General features: G+C 40.3%; 1 protein-coding gene across 4 annotated transcripts in view; it reads right to left on the bottom strand.

Annotated features, from left to right (window-relative positions):
• The window catches only part of EFCAB5 (EF-hand calcium binding domain 5), an 85,564-nt gene that overhangs the window by 47,820 nt on the left and 15,052 nt on the right, over nt 1–22,692 (bottom strand). For 3 of the 4 annotated variants that reach the window (XM_070774288.1, XM_070774286.1, XM_070774289.1), the window contains 4 exons: nt 17,100–17,676; nt 9,727–9,883; nt 6,886–6,934; nt 5,565–5,635 (listed from right to left, as the gene is read on the bottom strand). In XM_070774288.1, coding sequence (XP_070630389.1) covers nt 5,565–5,635; nt 6,886–6,934; nt 9,727–9,883; nt 17,100–17,676 — 854 coding nt within the window. The remainder of the gene's footprint in view (nt 1–5,564; nt 5,636–6,885; nt 6,935–9,726; nt 9,884–17,099; nt 17,677–22,692) is intronic. The other variant, XM_070774287.1, reaches the window with a different exon arrangement.

Below are 22,692 nucleotides of genomic sequence, written 5' to 3'. Positions count from 1 at the left end.
CAATCCCTGGTTGGGAAGATCCCTTGGAGAACGGCATAGCAACCCACTCCAGTATTCTTGACTGGAGAATCCCTATGGACAGAGGAGCCTGGTGGGCTACAATCCATGGGATTGCAGAGTCGGACACGACTGAGCGACTAAGCACAGCACATATATATATATCTCACCCTTACCGATTTTCTCCTTTAATTGTGTGGACTTACATACGTATATACATATACACACAAACAGACAAATATCATATATGGTTATATACATATATGTATTCTTATATGATATGTATGTATGTGTATATGTACATATTGTTGAATTAATTTAAATGAATGAAAGGAGGAAATAAAATTAAAACTGACATCAGACTTCACAACATCCAATACCAGAAAATAATTAAGCAATGTCTATATTGTTTTGAGGTGGAAAGAAAAGGTGATCCAAATACAGTACATTCATTCAAAATACAGTTTCAGAGGCAATATGCAGGTATTTTCAACATAAAAGAAGTCAGAAAATATAGCACCCTTGTGACCTTCCTGAAAAAACTTTACAAGAAATTTAGCTAATTAAGAGAAGAATAAAAATAAATAACTCAGGAATAGAAAAACCATTGTAAAAAGACAGGAGGTGAACCTCAAATCCATTTAAATATTAGACTAAGATTAATCAACTATAGGAATTGTAATTACAGGAAAAAAAGTAAATAATGTAAATCTGGATAAAATAACTTGGGGGAATTCCCTGAGAGTCCAGCAGCTAGGACTTGGTGCTTTCACTGCTGGGGCCTGGGTTCAACACCAGATCGGGGAACTAAGATTCCATGAGCTGAGGGGCACAGCCAAGAGAAAAAACTAATCTAAACTTGGGGAACATAAAAAGAAAAAAAGATAGGAAGACATGAGGAAATAGTAAACCCTTCACCTTTTATAGTAGTGTGTCAACTGTTATTTTATGTAATTGAAATATGTGATTTAAAAAATGACTGTAACCTTTTCTGATCTTCATCATATTGCCTTTTCTTAGAATGATTTTAGAATAATTTTTGTGAAGGTATGTCCAATTTCAATAATTCCCTTATTTATACTTTAGTTTCTCTTTCCTCTGTTGGAATCAAGTACAATTAAATACTTTTTATTTAAAGTAATTAAAATTTTATAACAAAATTTATGACATCCACATTATATATCCCTCTATTTACTGAGACATTATATACACCTCTACTTACTGAGACAAAAAATATAAAGCTGTTTTAAATGATGTTCATCTAAGACTAACAATGGTTATTTCTGGGTAAGAAATTAATTATAGGGACTTCCCTGGTGGTCCAGTGGCTAAGACTTTGTGTTCCCAATGCAGGGGGCCCAGGTTTGATCCCTGGTTGAGGAACTAGATCCTGCATGCTACAACTAAGAGTTCACATGCTGCAATCAAGACCCAGTGCAGCCAAATAAATAAATAAATACTTTAAAAAAGAAATTTATGAAAAATTTTAAATCCTCATCTTTGCAGTTTTACAAATTGTTTGAATACTTTTTGTTTAGTCATGATAATTTTTACAAAATGAAGTAATTTTTCCTTACAAAAATATTCCATGATGTTATTAAGAATTAACCCTATTAATAGGTTATGGGAATATATACATTGTTATTCTATTTTTATATTTATCTGTGCTATTAAAATTCTTCACCCTACTATATTTTTAAAAAGTTTTAAGACTATAATTTCTCAACTGAGTAAATATTTAGTGGCATTCCATACAATTAGATGTAAGATCTTGACCCAATAATTACTAAATAAAGTATTTTTAAATTTCAAAATGGTTGGGTTTACATAATTTTAAAATTGTTTATTTTCCAGTTTTATTATATAACAAATGGGCTTCCCTGGTAGCTCAGCTGGTAAAGAATCTGCCTGCACTGCAAAAGACCCCAGGTTGATTCCTGGGTCAGGAAGATCTGCTGGAGAAGGGATAGGCTACCCACTCCAGTATTCTTGGTCTTCCCTGGTGGCTCGGCTGGTAAAGAATCTGCCTGCAATGTGGGAGACCTGGGTTAGACCCCTCAGTTGGGAAGATCCCCTGGAGAAGGGAATGGCTACCCACTCCAGTGTTCTGCCCTGGAGAATTCCATGGACTGTACAGTCCATGGGGTCCCAAAGAATCGGACGTGACTGAAAGACTTTCACTTTCAAGAAAATATAACATCAGATTTCTAGTTTTTGAAACTTACAAAGTTTTCTTGGTGGCCTATTTATGATAAAGTCTGATCAATATTTTTGAAAACTAGATCAGGGTAACTGTAGGGACTGAAGTTCTGTATATGCTTGTAAAATGTCTTATTACATAACAGACATTATATTAAATAATGTCATATATAGAACAGCTTCTTCATATCCTTATTTATTTTTTGCCTTTTTAAGTTATCAAATACTTAAAAAGTTTTGTTATTTCACACCATACACAAAAATGAACTCAAAGGATCAGATATTTAAATAGATGTATATATTAATTAAAACTCTAAAATATATGAGCATATCTTTATGATCTTTAATTAGGCAATAGTTTCTTGGATATAACATCAAGAGCAAAAGCAACAAAAGAAAAAAATAGACAAATTGGACTTCATCAAAACTAAAATTTTCGTGTTTTGAAGGACATCATCAAGGAAATGAAAGGAGGGACTTCCCTGGCAAGCCAGAGGTTAGAACTCTCTGCGATTCTACTGCAGGGGGCGTGGGTTTGATCCCTGGTCTGGGAACTAAATTCCTACATGCAACAGTGAGGACAGGAAACTAACTTTTTAAAAAAGAAAAGAAAATGAAAAGATAACCGGCAGAATAGGAGAAAATATTTCTAATATATATTTGACAAGGGATTATAAAATATATCTGGATTATATAAAATATACAGACAATATTAAAGTTTTAATAACCCGATAATAAAGACAAATAACCCAATTTAAAAATGGACAAAGGATCTAAGTAGACATTTCTTCAAAGAAGATATGCAAGTCGCCAATACCTGAAAAGATGCTCAGTGTCATTTTAGCCATCAGAGCCATTTAGCGTTTCAAAAGCACCGTGAGCTACCACTTTACACCCACAGGGTAGCTATAGTTAAAAAACAAAATGATGAAACAAAGCAAACAAACAAACAAAACAGAGAATAACAAGTGTTGCCAAGGATGTGGAGTGGCTACAACGCTCATTCACTACGGGAATGTAAAACAGGGCAGGCAGCCACCGTGGAAAGCAGTCTGGCAGTTCCTTAAAAGGTTAAACATAGAGTTGGTATATCAATCAGCAATTCCGCTCCTAGGTGTATACCTAAGGGAACTGAGACGTGCACTCACAGGAAAACATATTCACAAATATTTATAGCAGCATTATCTACAATAATAAAAAAGTGAAAACAGCCCAACTGATGAATGGATAAAGTGCGCTATGTCCATAAGAAGAAATATTTTGTTTTGTTTTTAGTCGCTAAGTCATGTCCAACTCTTTTGTGACTCTGTGGATTGTAGTCCACCAGGCTCCTCTGTCTGTGGGATTTCCCAGGCAAGAAGACTGCATTGGTTTGCCATTTCCCTCTCCAGGGGATTTTCCCAACCTAGGGATCGAATCCACGTCTCCTGCATAGGCAGGCAGATTTTTTTACCCCTGAGCCACCAGAGAAGTCCATAGATTCTCATTAGTTATCTATTTATACATAATACCAATAGTGTATATATGTCAATCCCAACCTATTAATTCCACCATCCCCCTTGGTCCAGAACAGAGTCTTTATTGGCGTTTGCTCAGGAAAGATAAGGCACGGCAGGGTTAACAGTTTGGGACTGGCAATTTGAATAATCCCAGTAGACTTTGGGGCACAGGACCTGTCCCCAGTTATCTGGCATCTGGTCCTGGGTTGATTTGAGGCAGGGGAAATACTGGTCTGGTGAGTGAGGTTTAAACAAGTAGGTGGTTTGGAGTATGCGCTTTGGATCACAGAGACTATATAAACAATTTTGGCCATTAGTTTGGCCCTGTGACTAATGGACACCAAATACTCAAATACAGAATCTAAAATCAGAACATAATAGAGACAGGATTGCCAAGTTCTTATCTACATGATAATCATTTCAAGGTTTCCAGAAATCCTTCATACAGAATCTTGAAATCGTATTTAGTCCACAGTCATCACTCTCCATGAAGCAAGGGTGAAGGAGTGGAGGAGAAAGTTACCTTGACTCTGGTACTCAAAAAAAAGGGGGGAATTAGAGGGAAGTCATGAAAAAATATAAATGCAGGCTGAAGAAATAGGACCCTGGTACTGTTAAACCACTTCTTTTGCTTATTCCATTACAATAAAATCATAATTTATCAAGTGTAATTTTGTGTTGACTTTGAAGCAAACAACCTGAATACTAATTTCTCCAGCTCCACTTACTGTGAGACCTTGTACAAGTTTCTTAACCTTTCTGAACCTCAGTATCTTTATCTATAAAAGTAGGAATAAGAATTGCTGAAGTTTCTGGGAGTTCCTGATTTAATTTAATTTAATCATTTAATGGCAAATAGATGGGGAAACAATGGAAACAGTGACAGACTTTTATTCTCTTGGGCTCCAAAATCTCTGCAGATGGTGACTGCAGCCATGAAATTAAAAGACACTTGCTCCTTGGAGGGAAAGCTATGATAAACCTAGACAGCAACCTAAAAAGCAGACACATTACTTTGCCAACAAAGGTCTGTCTAGTCAAAGCTATGGTTTTTCTAGTAGTCATGTATGGATGTGAGAGTTGGACCATAAAGAAAGCTGAGGGCCAAAGAATTGATACGTTTGAACTGTGGTGTTGGAGAAGACTCATGAGAGTCCTTTGGACTGCAGGGAGATCAAACCACTGAATCCAAAAGGAAATCAGCCCTGAATATTCATTGGAAGGACTGATGCTGAAGCTGAAACTCCAATATTTTGGCCACCTGATGCAAAGAACTGACTCATTGGAAAAGACACTGATGCTGGGAAAGATTGAGGGCAGGAGGAGAAGGGGACAACAGAGGATGAGGTGGTTGGATGGCATCACCAACTTGATGAACATAAGTTTAAGCAAGTTCTGGGAGTTGGTGATGGACAAAGAAGCCTGGCGGGCTGCAGTCCATGGGGTTACAAAGAGTCGGACATGACTGAGCAACTGAACTGAAGTGAAATATTTTAAAGTGTACATCTGAGAATTGATAAAATAAGCTATTGCTTGCCTGCCTGCGAAGTTGCTTCAGTTGTGTCCGACTCTATGGACTGCAGCCTGCCAGGCTCCTCTCTCCATGGGACTCTCCAGACAAGAATACTGGAGTGGTTTGCCATGCTCTCCTCCAGGGGACCTTCCTGACCCAGGGATTGAACCCGCATCTCCTACATCTCCTGCATTGGCAGGTGGTTCTTTACTACTAGTACCACCTGGGAAGCCCAAAATTAGCTATTACGCTTTCATTTATTTAATTCTAAGTTACTGTATGTGTGACATCCACCAAAAGACGATTGAGACCTGCAAAATAATTTGATTCAAATAATGAATAATGTAACTTCTTACTTGTATAAATTCTGTTTTGTTCAATCTTGGTTTCATTGAGTCAGCAATATCTACTGGTAGACAGCATGTTTCTAATTATTGAACAAAAGTTATTTGTGAGTTAGTTTTGTTGTAACACATTCACATTTTATATTCATATTATAGTACTCCAAAAGAACATAAAATTCTTAATGCCAATCAATATTTATAATAGAATAAATGATATATAGTTGGGTGACATTCCAATTACTACAAGATTATAATTTTTCCTGGCTTCTATTTAGCCAAGGAACTCAAACATTTAAGAGCATGCCTACATTTTTAATGATTGTGTCAAGATAAAGCAGAAATAAACAGGCATATCAAAAAAGACTACAAAAATATCTGTGTTGGTTTATGCTAGAAGGTCCTAAAACATACATGTTTTTTAAAGACTTTATTTTGTCTTTAATGTTTTTTTAAATAAATAAATAATATATGAATATGTTCTTTTGGTAAGAGATTCAAATAATACATTTTAGGATAACAGGATTAGAATTTAACAATAGAAAGATCCTACCAAACCCACTCCCATAATATACATCCTAAGATATCAGGATTAGTCAGAAGGTTTTCAGGAAGGAGAAAATGTCCTCAAGCAGGATACATTGTTGTTATATAATCCCTAGTACAGAGTTTAAACTGAGTTTGTTGTATAATCATCAGTTCCTGGTTTAAAGGAAAAAAAAAAAAGTTTTATGTGACTAAGACTAAGGAATGTAGAGAGGAAAAAAAAGATGTTTGTCCTTTCCTTCTCCTTGAGAATTCCAGACCCCTTTCACCTCCTCAGGGACCCTGGACTTTTCATCAACCTGCCTAGGAACTGACTCTCTCAACAGTAAGTAAGTAAAGTCGCTCAGTCATGTCTGACTCGTTGCGACCCCATGGACTGTAGCCTACCAGGCTCCTCTGTCCATGGGATTTTCCAGGCAAGAATACAGGAGTGGGTTGCCATTTCCTTCTCCAGGGGATCTTCCTGACCCAGGGATCGAACCCCGGTCTCCAGCATTGCAGATAAACACTTTACCGTCTAAGCCACCAGGGAAGCCCCTCGATAGTAAGGGTTATTACAAAATAATTTTAATAAAATGGGCCGCTCGACTAAAAGAATTAAAATTCACGGACTGCATCTCTGCTGTTCTACATTCTCCATCTGAGAAGAGCAAAGGAGCTTGAGAACATCTGTAAGAGCTTTGATAACGTCTACCTCAATACTGGCTCTTCATCTTAATGCAGCATTCTCCCCCTCCAAAAAGAGAGAGAGAGAGAGAAATATAAACGCTGTAGTAAGAGGCAGGCTTACCAAGCTGCAAATCTGGATTTTGAAAAAATTCATAAAGAACGTTCTGAATCTGCAAATCAAAGAGACCTTATATTACTTTTCAATTACCATATATTTAGTATTTCAGAATAAAAGCCATCTGTAGACTTTCAGTTTAAGTCCTGAGTAATTCTTCTGACCCAGGTACAGAAATAGTAAGAGTTAATATTTAGTTTATAGCATATTTCAAAGTATATAAAATACTTTTGAATGCATTTCCTCAGTGATTTTCAACCCTTTTGTGTGAGAACTAGGATGCTGATAGGATTCCATTTGCCAGCTCCAAGCAAATTTCTAACAATCCTTGGATGTTAGATGATGAAGCTTGGATGAAGCTAAGGCACCTTTGGCAACAAGCTTGGCAATCCAAAGAATTCTCTGTAATTCCTCACTTGTCAATGACAAAATAACATTTCAGAGCTCCTCTTGATCTATTTTATTTTAAAATAATACTATTGTTCAGATCAGTTTTAGGTTCACAGTAAAATTAACCAGAAGATACAGAGTTTCCATATACTCCCTGCCCCCAGCCCACCACATACATGGCTTAACTCCACTATCAACATCGCCCATCACAACGGTACATTTGTTACAACCAATGAACCTACACTGGAACCTCAAAACCCGAAGTCCATAGTTTATGTATAACTATGAGTTTTGAAAATTATATGATGACATGTATCCATCATTATGTAATACAGAATTGTTTCACCACCTTAAAACTCTTCTATGCTCTGTCTATTCATCTCTGTCCACACCCCACCATTCCTGTCTTCATAATTTTACTTTTTCTGGAATGTTATAGAATTAGACTCATACGGTATATAGCCTTTTCAGATTGGTTTCTTTCACTTAGTAATATGCATATAAGGTTCTCCCACATCTTTTCATGGCTTGATAGCTCATTTCTTTTTAGCACAGAATAATTTTCCACTATCTGGATGTACCACATTTATTTATTATTCACCCACTGAGGGATGGCTTCCCAGGTGGCGTTAGTGGTAAGGAATCCACCTGCAATGCAGGAAACGTAAGAGATGCAGATTCAATCCCTGGGTCAGGAAGATCCCCTGGAGGAGGGCATGGCAACTTGCTCCAGTATCCTTGCCTGGAGAATTCCATGGACAGAGGAGTCTGGCTGGCTACAGTCCATGGGCTCAGAAAGAGTTGTACACGACTGAAGCGACTTACACACTGAAGGACATCTTGGTTGCTTCCAAGTTTTGCTAATTGTTAATTATGCAGTAAACATCCACGTGTCAGCTGTTGTGTAGACATGAATTTCCAACTCCTTTGGGTAAATACAAAGGATCCTCTACCAGGGCTCAATCATATGGTAAGAGTATGTTTAGTTTCATAAGAGATGCCAAGCTTTGTTCCGAAGTGGCCATAACCATTTTGTATTTCTGCCAGTAACGAATGAGAGTTTCTGTTGCTGCACATCTTTGCCAGCATTTGGTGTTGTCATTGTTCTGGATTCTGATAGGTGTGTAGCGGTATCTCATGGCTGTTTTCAATTGCATTTCCTCAATGACATGTGTGGAACATCTTTTCATATGCTTTTTTGCCATCCGTATATCTGTGGTGAAGTGTCTGTTCAGGTCTTTTGCCCCTTTTAAAATCTGTTATTTGTTTTCTCATTGTTTCAAGAGCTCTTTGTATATTTTGGATAATTGTCCTTTATCAGCCATGTCTTTTGTAAATATTTTCTTCCAGTCTGAGGCTTATCCTCCTTGGTGTATTTTCAGCAATTCACTTTGAACTGGAAATATACTTGGTATTGTATATGCTGCTGCTGCTGCTGCTAAATTGCTTCAGTCGTGTCAGACTCTGTGCGACCCCGGAGACGGCAGCCTACCAGGCTCCCCCGTCCCTGGGACTCTCCAGGCAAGAACACTGGAGTGGGTTGCCATTTCCTTCTCCAATGCATGAAAGTGAGAAGTGAAAGTGAAGTCACTCAGTTGTGTCCGACTCTTCACGACCCCATGGACTGCAGCCTACCAGGCTCCTCCATCCATGGGATTTTTCAGGCAAGAGTACTGAAGTGGGGTGGGTATTATATAACACCAACAATTATTCTCACATCTACATATACTTGTGTGTATATGTGTGCTCAGTCATGTCCGACTCTGTGAACCCATGGACTGTAGCCACCAGGCTCCTCTGTCCATAGAATTTCCCAGGCAGAATACTGGAGTGGGTAGCCATCCTCCAGGGGATCTTCCCGACCCAAGGATCACATCCAAGTCTCCTACGTCTCCTGCATTGGCAGGCAGATTCTTTACCACTGGTGCTACCTGGGAAGCACCTACATATACCTAAGAGAACATATTTATCTCTTAGAGCACAGTTATTTCCTGGAGCTAATGACATGGTCTTTTAGGGAAGTCCCTGGTGGTCCAGCAGTTAGGACTCCGCACTTTCACTGCTGAGGGCCCAGGTTCAATCCCTCATCAGGGAATTAAAATCCCACAAGCTGCATGGTGCTGCCCATACCCCGACTCCACACCACATGGTCGTTTAGTCCACAGAAGTAATTAGTCACACACATACAAAAAACAAACAGAAGCTGTGTCTGTCTATAATGAAGAGTTTGTGAAATTCAGCCAGAGTTAATATTTTGGAAATCTACCTAGAATTTTCTTTTTAATGTTCAAGAGAAAATTGAAGAAATTTACTTTCGTGGGCTAGATTTACCTCGGCAAGACCGAAAATTTAGAGGGAAGCTTCTAGCACTCTAGAAACACTCTAGATCGCTCAGTATCTAGCAATCACCCTTACCACCCATTCCACCTTACGCTTCACAGGTACCCTCCTCCTTACCACTACCATCGGAATCATTCCTTTGGGGTCTAGGATCCACTCATTGAACTGCTCCTGCAGAGCCTGTTTCCGTGCGTTGGCCACCTTGGCTTTGATGTCGTTTATGTATTCTTTTTGTTCTCGTTTCTGTTTAATATTCTCCTTTATCTTGGATACTCTGAAGGATGTAGAAATAGAAGACATGTTGTGTTAAGATTATTGGATTTAATTAAGATTGTTCAAATGGCAGAATTGAGAGTTCAGAGCCTCATTTAAATTTTCTACCTCTCTTTTTCCATGAGATCTTCATTTAAGCCTGTAGTGATTCCCTCCTTCCCTTAGCACATATTCAATTTGGCATTTCTCATAAGCTGCCTGCTACTATTCCTTGACTTTTTATAGAGGTCGGCCTTATTTTACTCAATGAAATACTATACTTAAGAAGTACTAAGAATAGCTCTAGAAGCTGCCATGTATAAAAGCAAGATTGAATACACTAAGGCCTTAGGGTGGTAGCCCTCTTTTTTCCCTGGACATAGAAATCATCTTGGAAAGACCTTGATTCCAAGTCTAGGTAGGGAGACTGGAAACTGCATTTATAACAAGCATCTCAGGTAGTTCTGATTCCTTGGATCCAACTTTTGATTTCTGTCCAGGAATATTTATCGCCAATTTCTTTTATCTGGCCAGAGTCAAATACTTTTGACAGCCCTTAAGCAGAATGCTGCTGCTGCTGCTAAGTCGCTTCAGTCGTGTCCGACTCTGTGCGACTCCATAGACGGCAGCCCACTAGGCTCCTCCGTCCATGGGATTCTCCAGGCAAGAACACTGGAGTGGGTTGCCATTTCCTTCTCCAATGTGTGAAAGTGAAGTCGATCAGTCGTGTCCGACTCTTAGCGACCCCATGGACTGCAGCCTACCAGGCTCCTCCGTCCATGGGATTTTCCAGGCAAGAGTACTAGAGTGGGGTGCCATTGCCTTCTCTGATTAAGCAGAATTGTTACGTTCTACTCAGAGTTGTATCACTCAGGTTGAAAATGGGGGAAGAACTGTGGTTTTAGTCATCCCTATATTTATCATCCATATTAGGACTTCAAAACCACTGTTTTGCCTGAAACACCAAAATGGTTCAGAATAATAAAAGTAGCTTCTGATTTCAAACATAATTGTCAAATAATGTTTGAGTCAGGTCTTCTCATGGCTCAGCTGGTAAAGAATCTGCCTGCAATGAGGGAGACCTGAGTTCGATCCCTGGGTTGGGAAGATCCCCTGGAGAAGGGAAAGGCTATCCACTTCAGTATTCTGGTCTGGAGAATTCCAAGGACTGTACAGTCCATGGGGTTGCAAAGAGTAAGACACAACTTTCACTTTCTTTCATCTTTCAAAGAAAAGACTAAGGCAATCTAACAGATTTTGAAATGCAAAAGACTTCTCAGTAGGAACTGGTAAATTGGAGAACTCTAATAATCCAAGAGGGATTAATACAGAGACTTTGCTGTAGCTCAGATGGTAAAGAGTCTGCCTGAAATTCAGGAGATCTAGGTTCAATCCCTGATGGGGAAGATCATCTGGAGAAGGGAATGGCAACCCACTCGAGGATTCTTGCCTGGAGAATCCCATGGACAGAGGGGCCTGGCAGGCTACAGTCCATGGGGTCCCAAAGAGTCAGACATGACTGAGCAACCAACACTACTAATAATCCAAGAGGGGCTTCCCAGGTGGCTCAGTGGTAAAGAGTCTGCCTGCCAATGCAGGAGATGCAGGTTCAATCCTTGTGTTGGGGAGATCCCCTGGAGAAGGAAATGGCAACCTACTCCAGTATTCTTGCCTGAGAAATTCAATGGACAGAGGAGCGTGATGGAGCTACTGTCTGTGGGGTCACAAGAATTTGACACAATTTAGCGACTAAACAACAACAAACAATAATCCAAGAGAAACAATATAAATCTAAATCATTACTTTATGCCCATATAAGGACTTCAAACTTCTGTAAGAAAAGATTTCAAAAATAAAATTTTAAGTTTGAAAATAAAAACAGGCAGGGTTTTGTTTTTTTTTAAGTCTATTGAATTTGTTACAATATTGCTTCTGTTTTGTTTTGGTTTTTTGGCCTCTAGCATGCAGGATCTTGGACTTTATTTAGCTCTGCAACCAGAGAACTGGATAGCCAGGGAATACCCCCAGGCAAGTTGTTTAATAGTGTAGAAGGGCTGGTTTCTGAACTGCTGGAAGATAATTAGCATTTTAAAGGAAGTGCTAAATTCCTCTGATATGACTACTAACCAGCCAAGCCTCTCCACTTGTCTCTGAACCCTCCGTCTCTTGTCAGCTGGCTCTCCTTCCCTTCCGCTATCTTTCTCCCTCTGCTGCTTTATCTGTCTACCTCTCCCTTTCCCACTCTCTCCCTCTCTTTATACAGCATGCGTGTGTGTTCAGTAGCTCAGTGCAGTCCGACTCTTTGAGACCCCGTGGAGCCTGCCAGGCTCCTCTGTCCATGGGATTTTCCAGGCAAGAATACTGTAGTGGGTTGCCATTTTCTGCTCCAGGGTGTCTTCCCAACCCAAGGATTGAACCTGGGATTGTTGTTCAGTTGCTCAGCTGTATCAGACTCTCTTGCTGCCGCACGGACTGCAGCATGCCAGGATTCCCTGTCCGCCACCATCTCCTGGAGTTTGCTCAAACTCATCATCAAGTCAGTGATGCCATCCAACCACCCCATCCTCTGTCGTCCCCTTCTCCTCCTGCCTTCAATCTTTCCCAGCATCAGGGTCTTCTGCAGAGTTGGCTCTTCTCATCAGGTGGCCAAAGTACTGGAACTTCAGCTTCAGCATCAGTCCTTCCAGTGAATATACAGGATTGATTTCCTTTAAGATTATTGACTGGTTTGATCTCCTTGCAGTCCAAGGGACGCTCAAGAGTCTTCTCTAACACCGCAGTTCAAAAGTATCAATTCTTTGACGCTCAGCTTGCTTTATGGTCCAGCCCTCACATCCATACATGACTCCTGGAAAAACCATAACTTTGACTGTATGGAACTTTGTCGGCAAAGTAATGTCTCTGCTTTTTAATATGCCATCGAGGTTTGTCATAGCTTTTCTTCCAAGGAGCAAGTGTCTTTTAATTTCATGGCTGCAGTCACTATCTGCGGAGATTTTGGAGCCCAAGAAAATCAAGTCTGTCACTGTTTCCATTGTTTCCCCATCTATTTGCTAGGAAGTGATGGGACCAGATGCCGTGTTCTTAGTTTTTTGAATATTGAGTTTTAAGACAGTTTTTTCACTCTCACTTTCATCAAGAGGCTTTTTAGTTCCTCTTCACTTTCTGCCATAAGGGTGGTGTCATCTGCATATCTGAGGTTGTTGATATTTCTCCCAGCAGTCTTGATTCTGGTTTGAATCAAGGGTCTCCTGAGTCTCTGGCATTGGCAGGTGGATTCTTAACCACTGTGCCACCTGGGGAGCCTCTATACAGCTCTCTCCTCAATTCCTGTCTTTCCTTCCTGATTCTCTATTCTGTGTATTTCTTAGAGCCTTTTCTCATTATTCATTCATTCACACTCACTGAGTTTCTTAATTCACTCATTACACAAACATATACTGAGCACCTACTATGGATTCTGCCATTGTAAAGCTTAGGGTCCAATGCAGAACAAGAAAGTAAGTGATGTTGTGTAATAAGTATTGGGTGTCTCCAGATTCTCATGTGTATCAATCAAAATGGATGAACAAAATTGGCTTTCTTCACAGTTCCATCTGCCTGAAAAGCCTTCCTCCCTCTCTTCATTTGGCTAGATCCTCCACATCCTTTAAGTCTCAGTTCAGACATCATTTCCTCCCTCTTATAAATGTCCACATTTAGAAACAGAACCTGGTTTTGTGCTTCAGGGCCATTGCACAGGAGGCTCTAAATACAATCCAGATGGATTTTTAATTTATGATGTAACTCATTCAGGGACTGAATAAAATTTCTCTTTTGTGATCTGCATTATCTCAAGAGGATATCTAATCAACAGAATTTCATAGCCTCCAAAACTCTTAACTTAGGGTATTGTAGTGTAGGGTAGACATAACCTGTAAGCAGATTCTAAGTGCAAATTCACAATCCACTTTTAAGGAGATTGGAAAAGAAAACAAAAACAAAAACAAAACTACAATGTGGTAAAATGCGAAAATTGTCACAAATTCTTTCCATTCCTGTAAGCAGGTCTGTTTGTATGCAATGTAGTCTTGCAGCTCCTCCCATTAAGAATTAAAGTCTATTTCTGCATCTCGTGTGTCTGGCTGTGGCCATGTAACTTCCTTGGGCCAATGGGCCATTAGCAAACACAGGAAGCAGAAAGCTGAAAAGTGGTATAAATTATATCACAATAAAACTTCTATAACAAAAATTGTATCACAATAAAACAGTGGAAAAAAGGAATCAATGTGCTTAAGCATTGGAGTTTGCTCTGTTTCATTAAACTTAAGAGCCTTTGCACCACCACCTTGGAATAAGCCTAGGCTAACCTGCCCCACCGGAGAAGGCAATGGCACCCCACTCCAGTAGTCCTGCCTGGAAAATCCCATAGATGGAGGAGCCTGGTAGGCTGAAGTCCATGGGGTCGATAAGAGTCGGACACGACTGAGCGACTTCACTTTCACTTTTCACTTTCATGCCTTGGAGAAGGAAATGGCAACCCACTCCAGTGTTCTTGCCTGGAGAATCCCAGGGATGGGGGAGCCTGGTGGGCTGCCGTCTCCGGGGTCGCACAGAGTCGGACACGACTGCAGCGACTTAGCAGCAGCAGCAGCAGCAACCTGCCCCACTGCTTTACCAACAGTCAGACAACTAATAGCCAGATGACTATCAACTGCCATTTTACTGTAATGTATGAGTGATACCATGTGGAGCAGAGATGAGCCATGAGCCCAGTCCAAAGTTACCAACCCATAAAATCATGAGCAAATAAATGATTGTTTATTTAAGCCACTCAGTTTTGAGGTATTTTGTTTCACAACCAAAGCTAGTTAATAAAACAGTCTCCACAGTACTTCCCTGGTGGTCCAGTGGTTAAGAATCTGCTTTCCAGTGCAGGTGATGTGGGTTTGATCCCTGGTCAGGGAATTAAAATCCCGCATGCCATGGGGCATTGAGGCCCGTATGCCACAACTAGAGAAGCTCTGGCACACTGCAACAAAGACCAAGACAGTTGAAAAAACTGTCTCCCCATCTTAAATGTTTTGAGATTTTTAAGAGTACAATGTAAATCTAACTACTTAAAGAATAGATGTAAAAATGCTTTCTTGCCCTAATTGTCACAATCCAAATTTTATCCATCCATTCAAGCTGTGTTAGGAAAATCTTCCACTTAGAGAATTTGCCTAGATTATATCAAAACTGAATGTTGTATTTCATAAAAACTGGTTTTAGCCAGCTTAAGTGGATAATAGACCGTGAACTTTGAGTGACCCCAGTACACGAGACCATTGCTAGACCTAACTGAAGCCTCTTTTTCAGCTGCTAAACAATAGTACTTGTTTTCATCAATCGTGTACAAACCTATGGACTCATTCTATCCTATATACAGTGTGATTGTCTTTAACTGTTACAAGTATAACCATTATAAAGCTCCCTTCCTAACACTTAAAACTCTAGAATCTTCCCTCTCTGCAACTAGTGAGTGATTTCTTCACTGGTATAGATTCCTTTGCCTGGCAAGTTAATAAGCTCAGTTTGTGTTTGCTTGTTTTTAAGCTCTGATGGTCTTAGTTTCACAAAGCTAAGCTGGACTTCTTGAAGCATGTTCATATTATTCCTGTGATGAGTATTCCTATACAAATACATATATATCTACTTAATTATTATACTTAATTCTTATTTTCTTCTGTTTATTCAAAATATATCTTATTATGAAATGAGGTTCCTGACACAAGGTGCAATGACAGGTTCTCCTAAGGATATCAGTTGCTGAGTAGTGTAAAATGAATCAGTAGAATATCTGGCAAATACTAGGAATTTCTGGACATCTTGAATCACTTTAGTCGCTCAGTCGTGTCTGACTCTTTGCATGGACTGCAGCACACCATGCCTCCCTGTCCATCACCAACTCCCAAAGCTTACTCAAACTCATGTCCATTGAGTTGGTGATGCCATCCAACCATCTCATCCTCTGTTGTCCCCTTCTCCTCCTGCCTTTAATCTTTCCCAGCATCAGGGTCTTTTCCAATGAGTCAGTTCTTCGCATCGGGTAGCCAAAGTATTGGAGTTTCAGCTTCAGCATCAGTCCTTCCAATGAACATTCAGGACTGATTTCCTTTAGGATGGACTGGTTGGATCTCCTTGCAGTCCAAGGGACTCTAAGAGTCTTCTTCAACACTGAAGCGACTTAGCACACATGCATGAGTACACTAAGAAACTTGGAAGGATGTACTGAAAATTAAGAACAATAGTTATTTATAGCTGAGGGGGAGCACTCGGTGGATGGAGGATAAGAATGGGAGAGAGGGACTTCCCTGGTGGTCCAGTGGTTAAGAATCTGCCTTCCAATGCAGGGGATGCGAGTTTGATCCCTGGTCTGGGAAACTGAGATCCCAAATGTTGGGGAGCTACTGAGCCAGTGGGCATCTAGAGAGAGTCCATGCATCACAATGAAAGAGCTCATATGATGCAACCAAGACCCAATACAGCAAATAAATAAATAATTTTTAAAAAGAATGGGAAAGAAAGTTTCTGGTGTTTAATACTTTATGTGCGCTCAGTTGCTCAGCCATGTCTGACTCTTTAGAACCCCATGAACTGTAGCCCTCCAGGCTCCTCTGTCCGTGGGATTTTCCAGGCAAGAATACTGGAGTGGGTTCCCATTTCCTCCTCCAGGGGCTCTTCCCAACCCAGGGATTGAACCCGCATCTCTCATGTCTCTGCATTGGCAGGCAGGTTCTTTACCACTTGCGCCATCTGGGAAGCCCTAGTGTAACACATAAGCGAATGCAAATATACATTCTTAATTTCCTTCCTTTTATCCAAAGCATGTGAATGAGTTAAAAATATTTTCCACTTTATACATTTCAGCTTTTGAACCAGATAAACGTATTACCTATCTGGAAAGTTAAATTCCAGAAAGTGCTTCCTCTCATATAGCTTACTTTTCAGTACAAGGAGACAGATAAAAAACAGATAAATATACACTTGGGATCCTAGTGAGATAACTAAATTCATGAATACATGGAGCTTAACAAACCTCAGTAGTCTTCACTGTGTCTCATAAATAGTGAAGCACATAGTAGTAGCTCATAAGTCCTTTCTGAAGAACTATAACATTACTTAAAATCCTGTTTGTATTATTATATATTTTTTTCTACTTACTTTTTAACATAAGGAGAGCTAGATCATCAACTGAAAACACCAACAAACTGTACCTGTTGTAAGTAGTGTTCGGAACATATATCTTCAGGTCTTCTGAGATCTCTCTCATCACCCTCTGATACCCAGACAGTCCTGAATCTTTGATATAATTAGGGTTGTTTCTCATTAAGTATTCTCCCAAATGGTTAATTGGATCAAACTTGGTGGGAATATCAACATCTGCCAAAAGCTTCTTCTTTTCCACTTGCATTAACATTCTTTCCATTCCAGGAACTAAGGTGGGTAGAAGTTTGTCGAGCAAATATGCACGAGTGTTCAGTGTCATGTTTTCAGTATTAAACCACTCTTTGGCCAAATTATCCCTGGGGAGTTTCTCTTCCTCCTTTTTTTCTAGTTCCTTCTTCAGATTTTCCTTATCTATGATTTTCTGATGCATTGCCTGGGCTCTTGCCTGCACCCTTTCTAAAAGATTTTTCTTCCATGGTTGTTCCCGGTTTGAATCCTGTGCAGTTTGATCTAAATTGAAAATCACTTTTGCAGGTTTTCTAAAGACAATATTCTTTGAGCCTCTAGTTTTAGACTCCTTTATTGAACAAGTTGACATTTTTGGTTGGTTCTCCAGGTTTAAATCTGAGGGAACAAATGTGAAATGTAAGAAATATTAGAGGTAATTTTTAATCTGTATTACTCTAGAATATTATTAGAAAAAATTTACTTGGCATATTCAAACACAAGTAACAGTAACAGAAAATCAGACAGCAGTGACTTTAACCATCAGGACATTTATTGTTTTCTTAATCAACAGTCATTCAACAGCTCAGTGTTTTCATTAAGTACCTATCCTGTTTCTATTGCTCTTTGTTTTTTGTCCTCCTACCGCAAGATCACAAGATAGCTACTGCAGCTCCAGGCATCTCTTCCTTTTTTCTCTTTATTGAATTTGTTACATATTGCTTCTGTTTCATGTTTTGGCTTTTTGGCCACAAGGCATGTGGGATTTTAGCTCCCTGACTAGAGATTGAGCCTGCACTCCCTGGATTGGGAGGCAAAATCTTAACCACTGGACTGCCAGGGAGGGCCCCAGTGCATCACTTTGTTATAGTAGAAAAGGACTGAGAACAAAGGGGCTTTCTCCTCTGGAGGTTCTGTTTTGTTACCCAAGAAGGGAAGATCCCAAACTCTTCACTCCAAGACTTTTCTTTACATTTCATTGGCCCTAATTAGGTTACATGCCCACCCTAAGCCAACAGCTGGTAAAGGGAAAAGGGCTTAATTGGGAATAGTTTTGATCAACTGTAATTTATTCCTTTGTTTCAGGATTTAGATATAATTCTCTGATATCAAGTGATTTCTATCTCCTACAAAATTAAGGTTCAGTTGGCAGACAGAAAGGTGGGAAAATGTCTGCTGAGTAAGTGATGAAGAGAGTCTGCCACACTTGTATATGTAAATATATTTCTTCCCACTCTCATGCTTACAACTTCTTTCAAGTTGGACATTTTACACCAAGATAGTTCACTAAGAAGAGGCACCTACATTCCCTTCCTACCAAAATCTCTAGAAATGATAGGATGTGTGTGTGGGGAGGTTTAAATATTCATTTGTTTGGCTGCGTGGGGTCTTAGTTGCAGCATGGGGGATCTTTCCTTGCAGCACATGGACGCTCTAGTTGTGGCCCGTGGGCTTAGTTGCCCCTTGGGGGCATGTGCGATCTTGGTTTCCCAACCAGGGGTCAAACCCCCATCCCCTGAACTGCAAGGTGAATTCTTAACCAGTGGACCACCAGAGAAGTCCCTGTGTGTGTTTTAATATGAACATAAGAATCCTAAGAATAATAAAGAGGGCCTTCAGTAGTCAGAAATTTTGAAGGTCTCTGAAAAAATGTAAGGTAAGTGGGATTCAGTTCAGTCCAGTTGCTCAGTCGTGTTCAACTCTTTGTGACCCCATGGACTGCAGCACAGCAGGCATCCCTGTCCATCACCAACTCCCGGAGTTTGCTCAAACTCATGTCCATTGAGTCGGTGATGCCATCCAACCATCTCATCCTCTGTCATCCCCTTCTCCTCCTGCCTTCAATCTTTCCCAGCATTGGGGTCTTTTCCAAGGAGTCAGTTGTTCACACCAGGTGGCCAAAGTATTGGAATTTCAGCATCAGTCCTTCCAATGAATATTCAGGGTTGATTTCCTTTAAGATTGACTGGTTTGATCTCCTTGCAGTCCAAGGGACTCTCAAGAGTCTCTCCAATACCACAGTTCAAAAGCATCAATCCTTTAGTGCTCAGCTTTCTTTATGGTCCAACTCTCACATACATACATGACTACTGGAAAAGCCATAGCTTTGACTAGACAGACCTTTGTTGGCAAAATAATATCTCTGCTTTATAATATGCTATCTAGGTTGGTCATAACTTTCCTTCCATGTGAAGAGTTGACTTATTGGAAAAGACCCTGATGCTGGAAGGGATTGGGGGCAGGAGCAGAAGGGGACAACTGAGGATGAGATGGCTGGATGGCATCACTAACTCAGTGCACATGAGTTTGGGTGAACTCTGGGAGCTGGTGATGGACAGGGAGGCCTGGAGTGCTGCAATTCATGGGGTCGCAAAGAGTCAGACACGACTGAGCAACTGAACTGAACTGAACTGATGAGGCATCCTAAGCTTAAAGAAGGTATATATGGGTAACAGGGGAGTGATTGATCTTTTTGTGTATCTTCATCCCCACTGAAGCTAATCATCAGGCACCAGAGGCATTCACCCTTGAGCTGAGACAAGTGGGTCTGGGTGAGAGAGGCAGGACAATGCCTCCATACCCACAGAAAATGAATTTCCAGCAGACTTCACTCTCTGCATATCTCACCCCTCCTCTAAAATCTCAGGCAGCAGGCTACAGAAAACAGAAACGTCATCCACAGAAAAGCAAACAGGGATTCCCAAATGCAAACAGGAAATAATAGTTTTTATCATTTTTGAAAATTAAGAGAACTTAGAAACCTAGTGGTCAGACTTTTGTTTCTATTATCATTCTCCAACTAAAAAATGGGACTTCCCTGACAGTCCAGTGGTTAAAACTCCGAGGTTCCACTGCAGGGGGCACAGGTTTCATCCCTGATGGGGAACTAAGATCCCACATGTCACGTAGTGCACAGTGAAAAAAGGAAAAGAAAAGAAAGAAATCATGACTTATTGAAGAAATGGCTGATTCTAGGACTAGGGCAAGAAATATTCAAGAAGAGCCTGGAGTATCTTCTAGTGCCAGAAAGTAAAGAGCTCAAAACAACCTCTGCATTGATTGGGACATGCTGTAGGGAATCAGTAATCAACTGAAAGCTCTCTCAAAGGCCAAAAATGGGACAATTTGAGCAACAAAGTAATACTGGATTATAACCCCAGTATAAAATAAATATCCATGTCTATTCAGAAAACTAAGATCATGGCATCTGGTCCCATCACTTCATGGGAAATAGATGGGGAAACAGTGGAAACAGTGTCAGACTTTATTTTTCTGGGCTCCAAAATCACTGCAGATGGTGACTGCAGCCATGAAATTAAAAGACACTTACTCCTTGGAAGGAAAGCTATGACCAACCTAGTAGCATATTCAAAAGCAGGGACATTACTTTGCCAACAAAGGTCCGTCTAGTCAAGGCTATGGTTTTTCCTGTGGTCATGTATGGATGTGAGAGTTGGACTGTGAAGAAAGCTGAGCACAGAAGAATTGATGCTTTTGAACTGTGTTGTTGGAGAAGACTCTTGAGAGTCCCTTGGACTGCAAGGAGATTCAGCCAGTCCATTCTGAAGGAGATCAGCCCTGGGATTTCATTGGAAGGAATGATGCTAAAGCTGAAACTCCAATACTTTGACCACCTGATCCGAAGAGTTGACTCATTGGAAAAGACTCTAATGCTGGCAGGGATTGGGGGCAGGAGGAGAAGGGGATGACAGAGGATGAGATGGCTGGATGGCATCACTGACTCGATGGACACGAGTTTGAGTGAACTCAGGGAGTTGGTGATGGACAGGGAGGCCTGGCGTGCTGCAATTCATGGGGTCACAAAGAGTCGGACACGACTGAGCGACTGAACTGAACTAACTGAACTGATACTGATATAAACAAATACTTCAATAAATAAATAAATAAATGGGGGAAATAGAAATATCTCCTGTGCAGAAGTATTCCAAATAACTTATGTACTCTGACCTCAAGGTACTAGAGCATAATTCTCTTCTCATTTTTTTTTTTTTTTTAATTCTCTTCTCCTAAAGTGTGGGCTGTGCATAGTGACTTCTCAAAGAGCAGTTAGAAATAGGGGAAATAAAGAAACAGAGGAAAAAGAATAACTTTACAGTGGAGAAACATGACAACTGCTATCTCAGTCAGATGATCTCAAGGCTAATATCAACAATGAAAAGTCAACATTGGTTCATTAATTGTGACAAATGAGCTGTGCTGATGGCATATATGATACACTTGATAGCATGAAATGGCAATAGCAATTATTCTCTGTAACTTTTCTCCAAAAACCAATAATCTCAGTCATATTATGAATTTTTAAAAAAAATCAGACAAATCCCAATTAGGGCCACTCTGCAAAAATACCTGATGGTATTTTTCTCTAACACTGTCAAGGTCATAAAAAACAAGGAAATCTGATAAACCGTTAGAGCAAAGAAAAGTCTAAAGGGACATGACAACTAAATTTTGTATCCTAGAGAGGTTTCCTGGAGCAGTAAAAGAACACCAGGTAAAACTAAGGAAATCTGAATAACATATAGATCTTAGTTATAATGTATCAATACTGGCTCCTTGATAGTGACAAATATGCCATGCTAACATAAGATATTAATAATAGCAGCGGTGAGGAGATATCCCTCGTCCAAGGTAAGGAGCAATGGCTGCACTTTGCTGGAGCAGCCGTGAAGAAATACCCCACGCCCAAGGTAAGAGAAACCCAAGTAAGACAGTAGGTGTTGCAAGAGGGCATCAGAGGGCAAACACACTGAAACCATACTCACAGAAAACTAGTCTGTGTTTTCTAACTAGTCTAATCACACTAGGACCACGGCCTTGTCTAACTCAATGAAACTAAGCCATGCCTGTGGGGCAACCCAAGATGGGCGGGTCATGGTGGAGAGATCTGACAGAATGTGGTCCACTGGAGAAGGGAATGGCAAACCACTTCAGTGTTCTTGCCTTGAGAACCCCATGAACAGTATGAAAAGGCAAAATGATAGGATACTGAAAGAGAAACTCCCCAGGTCAGTAGGTGCCCAATATGCTACTGGAGATTAGTGGAGAAATAACTCCAGAAAGAATGAAGGGATGGGGCCAAAGCAAAAACAATACCCAGCTGTGGATGTGACTGGTGATAGAAGCAAGGTCCGATGCTGTAAAGAGCAATATTGCATAGGAACCTGGAATGTCAGGTCCATGAATCAAGGCAAATTGTAAGTGGTCAAACAAGAGATGGCAAGAGTTAATGTCGACCTTCTAGGAATCAGCGAACTGAAATGGACTGGAATGGATGAATTTAACTCAGATGACCATTATATCTACTACTGCGGGCAGGAATCCCTCAGAAGAAATGGAGTGGCCATCATGGTCAACAAAAGAGTCCAAAATGCAGTACTTGGATGCAATCTCAAA

Source organism: Bos indicus, chromosome 19 (assembly GCF_029378745.1).
Source record: "Bos indicus isolate NIAB-ARS_2022 breed Sahiwal x Tharparkar chromosome 19, NIAB-ARS_B.indTharparkar_mat_pri_1.0, whole genome shotgun sequence".
Classification (NCBI taxonomy): domain Eukaryota; kingdom Metazoa; phylum Chordata; class Mammalia; order Artiodactyla; family Bovidae; genus Bos; species Bos indicus.
This window is presented reverse-complemented; position numbering and strand designations above follow the sequence as displayed.